Genomic DNA, 14,731 nt, shown 5'->3' on the forward strand with positions numbered 1-14,731 from the left:
CCACCCCACGATCCACGCCAACCCGAAGCGTGGCGAGCGCAGCGAGCCCGCGAGGGGCGGCGGTACGCGTCCTCCGACCTTTTCATGCCCTACTATCCACGTCGGCATGGTGTGAGACTATAATAGTGTGGCGAGCGCAGCGAGCCACCGAGCCCGAAGCGTGGCGAGCGCAGCGAGCCCCGCGAGGGGACGCGGATACCTTCACAGGTAGACGCGTCCCCTTGCGGGCTTCACAGGTGTCCGTGGCGACCCGGACACCTGTGAAGCCCGCGAGGGGACGCGTCTACCTGTGAAGGTATCCGCGTCCCCTCGCGGGGCTCGCTGCGCTCGCCACGCTTCGGGCTCGGTGGCTCGCTGCGCTCGCCACACTATTATATTCTCACACCACGCCGACGTGGATAGTAGGGCATGAAAAGGTCGGAGGACGCGTACCGCTGCCCCTCGCGGGCTTGCTGCGCTCGCCACGCTTCGGGTTGGCGTGGATCGTGGGGTGGCGTTAAAAATTTGGGGGGACATTTAACGGTTCATTGGCCCTATTTGGGCTGTGTGGCCCATTTTACATTGATTTATATTCCAAAATCGGGTCCATTGAGGCATTTAAGTGTCAAATCGCGGTCAATCAGGCTTTTTAACATTGTTTCCTATGGGAAAATCGCGGTGATCGCGGTCATCGCGGGCATCGCGACCATCCAATTTTACCCGCGATGCCCGCGATTACCGCGATCACCGCGATTTTTACCCGCGATGACCACGATTTTGATCGGCGGCGCCGTTCTAGGTAAAGAGTACCGAAAACCCTTATCTGATGGAGACTAACAAAATGTGCACATACAAAAACTTGTTTAACACATTAGACAATTTTAATTTTAATCATCATTTGTAAAATCCTTCCAGGAAACAAATAGACTACCCTCCAGTGCCATTAAATTACTTATTTTATCCCTTCACATTTTTGTTAGACTTAAAAATTATAATAAATAGGTAATGACAACCAATGAAAATCAAGAGTAACCTTTAATCATTGCTTCTGTTACATCTATTTTTTTTTCAGTGAAGTGTTGCATCATACAACAGTGCGAATTAAAGTCCATCATATTCTAGTGCTTTATATACAAATAATACACCGCTACTCTCTGTCATAAAACTACAATTTTTCTGAAAACAAATAAAATATGTGCTCACATGAAACGGGCAGTAAAAAATGCCAACATACAAAATAACTGTGTGCTAGTAGAGCCAGGTTGGTAGATATCGTGTCAGTAAATCCTGCTACAGCAGAGAAACAGTGTCTCAGTCATTTCAAATCGTCAATACTGAAGAAGCAAAACAACAACAAAAATAGTTTAATGTTAAATAATAATTTAAGACTTCTAAACACAATATGTGTTCAAAAAGTTATATACAGAAAATCTGTTTAATTACTTTGCCAACAGTAAACATCTCCACAAAATAAATAACCAGCTATACGGTTTGCTTTTCTTATTAATAGTACAACATCTGTACAAATTATTATCTGTAGAGCACAGAGCTCCCAATCTGTCTACACTGTATATAAAATGCTACCAGGCACTGCGTCATTCAGCAACTAAATAACTTGTGATTCAGCTTAATCAGCAAAAAGTGTAGACTATATTTGTACTACAAGTATGTGCTTACAGACCATATATTTATATTCATTATTGCTAGTACAGTATGGTTTACATTTGACAGCACCATTTAATTCAATATTGGCAAATTGTTTACAGTATGTATATATGTATACAACACAACTATCTAAACTTTATTCAGCATTTTCTCAAAGAACACACGGTATGTCGCAACATAGGTGCCCTTCCGGAACGAGAGGTAGGCTTTACATTTTAAAACCTCTCAAGGATAGCAAGTTTTACATTCATATTTTATGCTCTTATTCTCACCTTTAGTAAACAGAGGTGATATTTACAGACATGTTAGTTCACCTTTTTCTGACTATTGATACAATTATTACCTGAAATAAATAACACTTGTGTTTATATTGCCATGTTCAACTACATTTTCCCTATTGATGTATTAATCGATGGTATGTCAAGATGTTAGGTTTTCTTGTCCGCTGAACTGAAATACCACTCTCTGAATTTTCTCAGCTGGGATGAAGCTGTTTGAGATTCCTCTTGAAGTCTTATGTTATACTGGCGCAAATGATGCACTTCAGCCTGTAGCATTGCCTTGTCTTCTTTTTCCTAAAAAACACAAATAGCACAATGGAAGTAACCATAGATTTTAACTAGAACGTAACAAAAGTATTTAGTTTCACATGTACACAATTTTTATGGGAAGATGAAAAAAATAGCAATATATTTAATTTCAGTATAGTATGGATCATTGCTGATCGGTCAGCCACGGTAGGACCCCTGTCCCAGTGGCTGCAGACAATAGCAGCCGCGGTGGGGGAGTGTAAATTAACCTTCCCCTAAGCCCCCCTGTGTACCTGGGCTGTTTCTGCTGCTAAAAAAGGATGTTGCGATGGTCGCAATGTTCCGATGGTCGCGATGTTCCCGAACAATTTTTATTTTTTTAATATCAACAAAAATTGTTAATGGTGGGGGACCCCACACATTTGTTGCCCAGGGCCCCCACCAGCCTTAATCCGGCCCTGAGGCCATGTACATTATCGGCTGATAGGCTGAGGGGAGTCCTATTGATGTCCCCTCATTGTCAGGGAGAAGCCAATGGTTCAGGTCAGCGGGATTTATTAATCCCTGGATGCCTACTTAGGTGAGTATGTATGTATCTATGTATGTATGTATGTTTGTATATATGTATGTGATAAAGTTATACTTTATTAGGTGTGTATGTGTTTTTAGTTGGGTATTGCTCTTGCTGTAGATCTTCAAGTCCCAGCAGGCCCCTTAATGCCCCGCATGCTGGGACTTTCGGTTCTCCAAATCCCTGCATGTGGGGGAGGCTTGCTGGGACATGTAGTTCCATAGCAGAACCCAATACTTACTTTTTCTTATTTTTACACATTTTTGGACTATCAAACTGGCACCCACCATCCAGGGAGCAATGCTTTGTAATAAGTAATATTACAAAGTAATGTGTCCCCTGGCTGTTGGTTCCAGTGCTGGGTATAAAAATATGGGGGACCCCCTACTCTTTTTATTCCCTGTATTTTTCAACCAGGAATGGTCCATGGAATGGTCCAATGGGGCTGGTTATACTTGTTGGGCGACTACGACTCCATGCCGTAGTTTTTTTTAATTATTATTTAATCTTATTTTTTACACAGAGAAGCATGCAGGGATTGGACTGATCCGTGCATGTTTCATTAAATACGGATGGAAAATGTGTTGCATTTTCCATTTGTATTTTAAGCTGAATTCGCAGCCAAATTCAGCCTTACAAATTATTGTAAATTTAGGCAATCTGATGGAACTCTATGGCCATATATGGCTGAGCTCTATCAATGGTCTTATCATTCGTAAAGCTGAATTCGGTTGAGATTGCCATTCATAAAAATGGCAAATCAGCTGAATTCGGCTGTTTGTAAATTAGCCGACCAGGGACTCCCTGCAGTGATTAAGATCAAATGGATATAAATGGGTGCATTCTTACCCATATCATCTTATTACAGTTCCCTATCAGTCTCCTAAATTCCTCATTTGCATCTGCTTATAGTTCGTAAAAGCCATCTTTTTTGATTCCATAATACTTGCTACTTCTTTAGCAAAACCACACTGGCTTCCTTTTCCTCGTGCTTTTCCTAACACTTTTGACAAAATTCTATTGCTGGATCTTCAAAGCTTAATCAGTCCTTTCTGACACTTGCGACCCATAGGAGTGTTTCAGCACTTATGCATGCTATATTCTTTACTGTTCAAGTGATTCTCTTTGACATCTTTTTATTAATGCATGTCAACAATACGTAAATAGACATATGAAAATGGTACCAGTTACAGAGTACATTAATGTAAGGTGATACAATACAGTGAGCTTGGTCTTAGCTCTTTGAGTGCCAACATTGCTGTGAGCAATCCTCCAAATATCCGCTAAAAATAGAGCGACTGCTCTTTTACTTTAAATAAATACTAATACATCCATGTCAATTAACTGAAGATTAGTTAAATCTTGCACCCAAAGAAAGAACAGTCGCTGTGAACAACGCCTGCATTTTAAATGGATAATTTGAGGATTTCTCACAGCCACGTTTGCACTTAAAGGGTTAAAATACAAGCATTACAACAGTTTTTTCCCCCAAGCTACTTCCATTATAAACTCAGAGGTTGAAGTTCAGCGATTTCACCCCATTGCGCTAATCTCGGCACTCGACACATTACTCTATATATATATATGATATACTTGGCAATAAAGTGATTCTGATTCTGATTAAGCTAAAGTATTTTAATCTCTTCAAGAAGTGATCATTTATAACAAAGAGTTCAATGGAGTTTAATGGACAGAGCTACAGTATAAAGATATGTCAGGGTATACTGAAGCCATTGAGGTGCAGTTATAAAGATTTACATGTGTAGCCAGAGCAGGATTTAGACCTTTCAGAATACTCCAATTAAATGTTTTTGGACACTTATCTTCTTTATACCACATTCAGTTACTCCTGCATAGTAAGTCTGCAGATTCTAAGGTCTGCAAATTTACTAAGGTTGGCCGTAAATGGACGTAAATGGCCGATCCCAGTATGAATGGAATAGTCCGTGAGCGAGCCGCCAATACGAACTGAGAATACGGCAATTGTACAGCCATATTTTCATTGAGCCGGTCCTGTTGCAGAAATACAGGGGGGGGGGGGGGGCTGGGGTCCCCCTGTATTTCTATAACCAGCACCAGGCTCATAGCCGGTCCTGTTTCCCTAAATATGGGGGACAAAATTAGTAGGGGTCCCCCTTACTTTGGCAACTAGCACCAAGCTCAAACAGCCAGTAGGTCTAATGCCACAGTTGGGGGACACTTTTTATACAAGGTCCCCCGGCCAAAGCATCAACCTGTGGCTGAAGCCTGGGGCTGTCCCCAGGGCCCCTGGTTGATGGCATGTAAAGTGTTAAAAATAAAGTATCAATTGGGTTTTGTTGTGGAACTACAAGTCCCAGCAAGCCTCCGCCGCATGCAGGGACTTGCTGAAACACAAATCCCAGCATGCGGTGCCTAATTGTTCCATTGGGTCATGTAATTCTACAACAAAAACAATGTCCCAATAAATCACACACACGCAAACCTAGTAAAATAAAACTTGAATACATACTAAAATCACCCATACATACTTACCTATAGTGTCCACCATAGGCCTGTCTTCTTCTCCAGTAGAGATCGGCCATGAGCCTGGAGGTGGTTATAGAAATACAGGGGGACCCCAGCTTTCCCCCCTGTATTTCTGCAACCAGGACCAGCTCAATGAGCCCGGGGCTGGTAATTGCTGGGCGGGGGGTGCTACCCCACGCTGGATTTTTTAATTGTTTTATAATTTATTTATCTATTTTTTACACAGAGAAGCTAGCACGGATCTGACTGTCCCACCCAAAAGCATGGTCTACTTGTCATTCGTAAATGACTGTAAATTTGCCGATCTCATAGAACTCTATGGCCACATGCGGCTGAGTTCTATCAATGATGTATTAATTCATACAGCCGAATTTGGCTGACCTTGTTTATAAATACTGCAAATCATCTGCATTTGACTGATTGTTAATTTGACGCACTCTGGGTCCTTGCCGTAATTGACATCAGATGGGTATGAATGAGTGGGTTCGTATCCATCCGATTTTAGTAAATTTACCCCTAAGTATATGAATCTACTTATAATTGTTAACTAGAAACCATTGCAGTTAAGCAGATCTGGGTGTGGTATATTAGGTCGACAAAGTCTAGGTCAACACCAAAAGGTTGATTTGCACAAGGTCGACAGTGCCAAAAAAGGTCAACATGAAAAAGGTGGCACCTGAAAATGTTAATACCTAAGCACACGGACCACCATTTAGTGTACCGTGTGGCTGGCTTCACTCGCATTGCTTTGGGCCAGGTGCTTGGCTCTGTTACCTCTGCCCGCCACCTGGATTATAGTATGAAAAAGTAACAAAACCCTGAAAAAAAAAAAATCTCAATTCGACCTCTGCATATGACAACCGTAGCCATGCCGACAATTTTCACGTGGACCATATTGTGTCGACCTAACATCCGGATACAAGCAGATCTATGTAGTGTACAGCCACACACTACATATATCTGCTCAGTCACAATGCTGATTATTTCTCTGACAATCACATGTAGCTTCATATACAGTAGTTCTCATGATTCATATGTAGGAGCAAATAGCTCCATCAGTAAACAATATAACAGGTGATCGGTTTGAATCCTGGGTATGTCAATTTTTTTTTTTTTTTTGTCTTAACTATTTAACTGGCTAAGTATTTTCAAATAGGTGAAGAATACCTTTTTAAATATTTGATTTTATATAAAAAAAACTATGGACCTTATTCAGATCCGTTCGTTCGGACCCCTTAGTTCGCAAGGGGTCCGTTGGTCTGCACAAGCGTAGATGCATTTCTGCGCATGTGCAGATGCAGGGTGCGTGCATCCACGGCGAACAGTTTGTTTGCTGGGTGCATGCACCCAAGGCTGGGGCCGGGGGGCGTGGGGGGTTAGTCGCACCCATGGGCACACCCATTGTTTCATGGGTGTTCCCATGTAAACACTGGCCATTTCCATGGTAATCGGCCATGACGTCATTGCCGAGGGCGGTCAGCTGACATCACCGGATGTCAGCTGCCCGCCCACTTCCTCCTGAGGGTGTACGCAAGTCTGAGTGACCTGAGAGTCACTTAGATATGCGTGCCCGTTCCACATCATTTGATGGTCAGCGACTATTGAATGATGTGGGTGTTCACCCACAGGCTGCGAATGGATGTTTATGTTAAACATCTATTAGCAGGGCCCCCCAAAAAAGTAAATAAATATCACAACTTAGGTACAAACATATACTGTATGATCCATTCCACGGCATGAAGGAGTGAAGAGGGCAGTACCGATACCTGTCACAGGAGACAGGGGCACAGATGGCAGGGGTCGCGGCACAGGAACAGCTTCCCCCCGCCGCATACATCAGTGGCCACACCAACAGACCTCTGCAGTGACCCGGAAGCCTATACGGCGGACTTCCGGGTCACTGCGCATCAGCCCTGCAGCCCCAGGAGAAGCCCCTCTGGCCGCCGGAGCTATGTAAGTATAAAGGCACAAAGACTATATAGTGCAGATCTGCACTATATAGTCTTGGCTGCCCTCACTATGTCGCTGTCAATTTGCGCTCACTCGGGAGCACGCATCGGCAGCGCATCGGGCTCGCAAGCCCTACAAAGTACACAATCGGCTTGCGATATGGCTTCCGATGTGCACTATATTGGCAACATCGGAAGCCATATCGCCCCCGTGTGTACACACCATAAGTGATGTTAAGTGCATAAAGAAGACTAAGAAAGATCTTGCTCCAAGAACTACAAATTTCATATACACAATTAGAGAGCACCATTATCTCCTTTGCTTTTATGGTACCCAGTCTAATATGCAATGCATTATTTAGAGTCTGCTCTAGTATACTGAGTTTTTTCATGGATTCCCATCTAGTAAAGGTTGTCTTATCCGGCACCCAGCTATAGATGATAAGGCCACAATTTGTGGAAAGGTACCGAGCCCGGCCTATGTTCTAGTAACAGACAGCATTCCAAAATGGTATAAATAAAAATCCTGTAGTACACGTGATTTTCACTTTTTAGGTCATTGTTTTTTATTATTTATTTTGTATATAATTTATTGTATGCCTATTATAAACATACAGGGGGAAATTTATGAAGAATACAAATACGATTTTTCGCATTTGTATTCTTAATACGAATGAATAAGAATGCATACGGCTATTTTAGCCATATGCAAATTCGTATTCCGGAGGAAAATTTACAAAGCAGTCAAATACTTTGTAATCCCCGATGGCGTATTATTTTGTATTAATTCGTATTAGCGGCCGTATATACGGCCGCTAAAACAAATTCGTATAGGCAGTCTGCACGGATCAGTCAGATCCGTGCAGGCTGCAGTGTGTAAAAAATAAAGAAAAATAAATAAATAAATAAAAACGGCATGGGGTCCCCCTCCACTGGCCGTAACCAGCACCAGGCTCAGGGAAAAATTGGTGGGTAAATTTAGCGTAGGGATCCGCTGATTGGTACTTGTGTAGTTTCACGGGGCCAGCATGGCACCGTGCGTCTGAGTCCCCTTGCGGGGCTCGCTTCGCTCGCCCACGCTGCGGGCTCAGTGGCTGGCTACGCTCGCCACGCCAATCTAAAATCAACTCCATGCCAACATGGATAGTGGGGGTATGAACTATCCATGTTGGCATGGAGTTAAGTTAGTTTATTTCAGATAGTTTGCCGAGCGTACAAACCGCCGTGAAACTACACAAGTACCCGCTGATTTTTTAAAACCAGCCCCAGGGCCGGGTCTGGTTCCCAAAATACGGGGGACAAAATTAATAGGGGTCCCCTGTATTTTAAGAACAAACCCCAGGCCCAACCAGCCAGCAGGGTAATGTCACAGCCGGGGGACACTTATTATATAAGGTCCTGTGGGCAAAATATTAACCCTACTGACCAGTCAGCCTGGGCAGAGGTCCTGGGGGAGTGGGGACCCCCCAAAGAAGGGGTCCCCCCCTCCAGAACTTACCTGCCCAGGCTGAAGCCTGGTGTCCCCGCTACCCCTGGGCGTAGGGTACCGGGGTGATGAAAGTGGTAAAAAAATAGAACTAAAAGCTATTGTCTAATACTGTGGCACTATGAGTCCCAGCAAGCCTCCCCCGCATGCTGGGACTTGGAGAACCACAAGTCCCTGCATGCTGGGCATTAAAGGGCCCACTGGAACTTGTAGTTTTACAGTAATAGAAATAGTTAAATAAACACACTGACACACATGAAAAATAAAGTTTTAATACATACATAGCCCATATATACTGATACTTACCTATCTTGAGGCCGTAGGTAGGTCCCCGTCCATTGGTCTGGGTGTCCTGGGGTCCGGTGTCCGTAGAAATCCTTTTCGGGACCTGCGGAAGTAAATTCTACTTACCAAGGTCCTCCGACATAGATCGGTCCTCTTGGTTCCACCGGAGTTCAGGGATCTTGGTTAAAATACCAAAGCGCAAAACCCAAAACCATCGCACTGACGGAGAGCTGCTGAAGTTTCATATTCAGCGCCTCTCCCCCGAATGATTCTATTGGCCGCCTAGCAAATTTCTCGGAACCAAGAGGACGATCTACGCCGGAGGACCTTGGTAAGTAGAATTTACTTCCACAGGTCCCCAAAAGAATTTCTACGGACACCGAACCCCAGGACTCCCAGACCACAGGACTCACGGACCCCAGTACCGATGGACGGGGACCTACCTATGGGCTCTAGATAGGTAAGTATCAGTATGTATATCAGTATATATATATGTATTAAAGATATTTTCATGTGTCAGTGTGTTTATTTAACTATTTCTATTACTGTGGAACTACAAGTTCCAACGGGCCCTTTAATGCCCCTCATGCTGGGACTTGTGGTTCTCCAAGTCCCAGGGGGATCTGACTGATCCGTGCAGGCTAAAGCCAAATACGCCAGGAAAATGAAGTGTATTTTCCTGGCGTATTTGGCCAGCAATTCAGAATCCCAACAGCGGAATGTCAATGGTCAGAATGCAAATGGATCAAGGTGAGTATTCTGACTCTAATCAAAATGGGTGTGGTATGACGCTTAAAAGTCATGATTCCAAAATTGGAATTCCGACCACCGGAACTCCAACAGGGGTGCGAGCACCAAGATGCTCCTTACGGGCTTGCTGCGCTCGCTGCAAGCAGGCACACTGTACTCACTCTGCTGAGGGCACAGATTCTATTCTACCTCTATGGGGCTCATGGACCCCCCAAGGGAGAATAGCTCTTGTCAGTCAGGATCCCGATTGTTGGGCATTTAATAGTCCAGAGTCTGATGTTAATATACTGACTGTCGGAATCCCGACTTTCAGAGCGTCATCCGGCACCCATTCTAATCATCCCTCCTGCAGTCTAGCTTTAACCACCCCTCACACAGCCTAACCCTTATCCTCCTCTTTGCCCCAACCTAATTATTTAGGGGACGGGGGACATGCTGCAGAATATTTAATTTGTTTATTAATTTAAGTATGCATTTATGTATTTATGTATGTATGTATGTATGTATGTATGTATGTATGCATGCATGCATGCATGCATACACCAATATCTATATAGATTTTAACTCCATTTTTAGGCTGTAAACCCAAAACAAAAGGATGAAACTAGTGAAATGAAAGCTCTGTACCGCTTGAACTGACAATGCATTTTCAAACACATGTGAAGTCAAGTGAATAGCAACAGCATGTCAGCTGCATATCAAACACTTACTGGATGCATAAGCAATGAGCATTTACATATGCATTTGCACTTGGGTTTTTTATGATACACAGTGCTAGTAGATAAGGGGCCTAACAGTCAGTGACCTTCTCAGCAATTTAATTGGCAGAATTACGGGCAGAGCCGAAACAGCATGCAGTATATTTTATTGGTTAATTCTCACTGTAAATTGTCTATAAATAGTGTACTTCAATGTCAAAAACAGTCACCAGAACTCAATCGAATAGAGCACCTATGGGATGTGATTTGCAGCATGATGTGCAGCCGACAATATATGACAATTAATTCATGCATTTCTGAGAAACACGCAGTGCCACTGTAGAAATGAATAGCTTATAGAATGGACACTGCATTACTGTTACATTAGTATTAGCATCAGAAAAAGACTTAAGACAGCCCAATTCAAACATTTACAACTACAGGAAGACAAGAGTTGAAGAGGGATGTGTTATCTCACTCCTGCTCTTCTCTCTGTACACCAATGGCTGCATCTCAGACCATAAAATTTGCGGACGGCACCACTGTCATCGGCCTCATTAAGAATTGGGACAAATTGGCCTACAGAAGGGAAATGGACTGTTGACCCAGTGGTGCAGCAGCAACAACCCGAGAGCTCAACCCATACTGTTGAGTAAACTTTAGGAAGAAGTCGATGGGTTAAGAATTGCTGGCAGTGTGGTGTCGCTAATGGACTCCTTAAAGTTCCTAGGGACTACAATCTCCAAACTTTTAATGGGGACAAACACTGATGCCACTGTCCAGAAAGTGCAGCAGAGGTTGTTCTTCCTTAGGCAACTGAAGACAACATCCCACAGATGCTCCTCTTCTACTCCGTGATTGTTGAGTTTGTTCTGTGCTCCTCCATACTTGTCTGGTATGGCACTAATCAGTGACCACCCTATTCAGTTGAAATCTCCTGCTTGCCGCCAGCCTCTCACAGTATATGCTAGTAGTGGGGGTGAGTACGGAGGTGCGGGTTGTGGCAGCAGGTGGGCGGAGGTAGAGAAAAATCTGCTGCCATCCCCAGGCTCTTACACCAACACCTGAAATGGCTTATTCCACAAGGATCCTACACCAGCACCTGGAACCCCTACTCCCAACCTCCTACCACTGGCACCAGGATTCGCTCACTTTTAGGTATGTATCACCTGCAACACCTCCTGGTTGGTGTCCGCTTATTCCCACTGGTCCCAAAATATGGACTAGTGGGACTATTTCATAATGGGCTCTGTTTAAATAATGTTGAGTGGGGAAGAAAGCAAAATAAAAAACATTAAAACTTTACACATGGACAACCCATGTTACCCTGCATGCGGGGCAAATTTAAATTATGCAGAGATTTAGATTTCACAGGCAGTTGTCCTAGCTCAAATCTAAATTGCAGTGTAAAAATAATAATGTCCATTATTTGTGGGCAACATACAAATGCGGACAGTATTTACTCTGCATGCCAAATATAAATACATGTATGTACACCCCTTACATTAAAAAGTCAGTTCAGGTGCAAAGCTATTTGCTTTTTTTTTAACTTTGCTCTCAATTCAGAATGAGCCCTGATTTATATTTTATTACACAACAAAATGCAAGGTATCGCTCATACATCAGAAACGAACAATACTGTTAGGCATATCTACTGTAAAACAACAGACATCAATACAACAGGTATCCATGCCAATGAAGAGGCAGTATTGTGTACTAAATAATATATGCATATTCTAAAATAATTTTGTTTCAATTTATTTTCTGAGCCATATAAAACAAAAAAAACCGTCAAAGGATTTTATTGGAAAATATGGTACACATTCATCATCTGGTAGAAGAGCACCAGCTGCTGCGCATTTCCAATAATACTCAATATGGTTTTTGTTTTCTCTGGTGATGTATAAAAGCAAATGACAATGGATGATTTGCTCCCAAAAGCCAGAAAAAAGGACAAAACCAGTTGTATCAGACAAATTGATTACAACAAATGAATAATACAATCGACTTGTCTGAATGGCTGCTTCTGCCTCTTTTCCGGGGCTTTGGAGCAAATGGATGACTGTGATTTGCTCCCAAACAATACCAGATTTGTATCCCAATCTGTCAACTAGTTTGATGTTTGGACAGATAGCGCGGCGTGTCATATAGTGCAAGTCCAGCGACCATGCGCCATAACGGCCAAACTTAGAGGTATTTTATAAATAGGCAGTCATTTACAAGGAAAATCTATGCCTGGTAAATTAAAAAACAAAAAATCTCAGAGTTCGGCCAGCATCCCACACGGTCGCCAGGATCATCCGTAACCTTAAAGTGTGTGACCAGCTTAAAACATAATGAAGATATTTGCATTGCTGAAATGTAAATGTGCTTACTTTGAGCAGGTCTGTTTGTAGCTTTCTCAGAATCACTTCCAGCTGGTTTACTTTGCCTGTGAGTGTGGATGGGGTGCTCTGTCTGGAACATATATATTAAAGAAACAAAAACAAAAAAAGGAGTATTTAATGACAATTGTTGTGCTTGTTTTTTACTGAAACATGTATATCCTTCAATAAAAAAATTTCAACAGTCCGGCCCTCTTTTATCCCCTTCCCAGACGTCAACTACACTTCAAAATCAAACTGGTTTTGCAGTGTAAATGATTGCCGCTTTAATAAAACTGGAGATTTCTTACCAAGTCTCTCACTTTCTGAGTCTGTCATCCTATTACATTTCACCCCTTCTTCCCCCCACTTACTCTCCACTTATTTTCCCCCTGATAAACTGGTACTGACTTTATAATAAAAGTTTAAAAGGCTCAACATATTTATAAATATTGCTTGCAATTATTCCTAATATTTTCACAATTTAGAGACTATTTGTAATTTTTTCTCTCTATGATAACGATAGCCATTACATGGATCACCAGTTTCTCAAATTTTCTATGTTCATTATGTATATTGTAATTATATGCTTTCATTACTATTTAAATTGTAATGTTTTCCGATTATTGTTAACTGCCACAATCTTCAAAAAACAATAAAAAGAGTTTATAAAAATATATACATTTCAACCCAGTTTAGTTACAGCAATAAGGACCCTGTTTATTAAGGACCTTGGCCCTGTTGGACTTACAGAAACACGGTTCTGTATGTCTATTTCCTCAAATCTAAGTATTATATCCATTTATTAAGTGTCCAACACAGGAGATAGTTGCCTGTCAAGAAGCCATCCCAGAATGTCCACATTGATAAATAGCCCCCCCCCCCCCCCCAAAAAAAAAAAAAAAATTTTAATAGCCATGATAGGCAGCAATAAGAAATAAGAAACTAGGGGCAGATTTATTAAGCTCGGTGAAGTCATAAAGTGTCTGTTCTGTCTAACTGTGAAGTTACAGGCTTGGTTTAAAAAATGACAGGTAGGAGCTGATTGGCCAGTGTTAAAAACCAGACACTTTATCACTTTACCAAGCTTAATAAATCTACCCCTAGATTATTTGAGCCATTTTGCAATGAAAGTATTAATATACACACACACACACATATATATATATATGTGTGTATAGCATAAGATCGCACTCCCATCCAACTCAAGATCAACTCCTAGGGTGACATCCAGAACACAAAAAGAGTCCATGTATATATAACAAAAGGACGCACTTTCCAGTTTTTTGTAGATGCAACTAAAAAGCTGTTTAATTGCATCTACAAAAAACTGGAGAGTGCGTCCTTTTATAGAGCAGGGTTCGCAGTGCATACAGCTGATGATCCGCAACTCACCCCCTTTATCCATTCACAATACTTACCACTCACTAGAAAAATGGTATGGGCACAATTTTGCATATGCAGTAGTGAAAATACTGAGAAACAGACTTTACTGGGGACTGCACATTGGCCTCACCTCAACAACTGCAGTGGGGAGTTGAAAAACAAGCACTGTGGGCAATGACACATTGCCCAAATAAATTCAGAGGCTGGCCACTGCTTCTCTAAGGAATGCCATTACGAAGCTCTTGAACCTTTGCCTGCCCCTGGCCTGGGACTTTACACCAAGAGATAGACTTCTGCAGCAGAGGAGGCGGGCGAAAGGGTTGTGACATCACGCGGCGCAGAGAAAATGCTGTGTCACAGTGAGTATGCGGTGCAGGGAGGAAGCCTTCCACTGCGCCGCCCTCACATGCTATGCTGACATTTGATCCATCGGCGCTGGAGATGAGGGTCCGTGCAGTTGATGCAAGAAGAGCTTTGGATGCTGCAGTATGCTGTAGCAGCCAGCATCCTGACATCTGCAGATGCTGTGGGCCTATTTTTGAGGTTTATTTGCAACTAATC

At 42.6% G+C, this 14,731-nt stretch overlaps 1 protein-coding gene across 3 annotated transcripts in view; it reads right to left on the reverse strand.

Annotated features, from left to right (window-relative positions):
• Window positions 1–515: 515 nt before the first annotated feature.
• Window positions 516–14,731, reverse strand: part of SIPA1L2 (signal induced proliferation associated 1 like 2) — a 348,073-nt gene continuing 333,857 nt past the window's right edge. For all 3 annotated transcript variants that reach the window (XM_083176266.1, XM_083176268.1, XM_083176267.1), the window contains 2 exons: window positions 12,797–12,878; window positions 516–2,219 (listed from right to left, as the gene is read on the reverse strand). In XM_083176266.1, coding sequence (XP_083032392.1) covers window positions 2,073–2,219; window positions 12,797–12,878 — 229 coding nt within the window. In that variant the 3' untranslated portion in view covers window positions 516–2,072. The remainder of the gene's footprint in view (window positions 2,220–12,796; window positions 12,879–14,731) is intronic.

The sequence above is a fragment of the Crinia signifera genome, chromosome 3 (assembly GCF_055691185.1).
Source record: "Crinia signifera chromosome 3, ASM5569118v1, whole genome shotgun sequence".
NCBI lineage: Eukaryota > Metazoa > Chordata > Amphibia > Anura > Myobatrachidae > Crinia > Crinia signifera.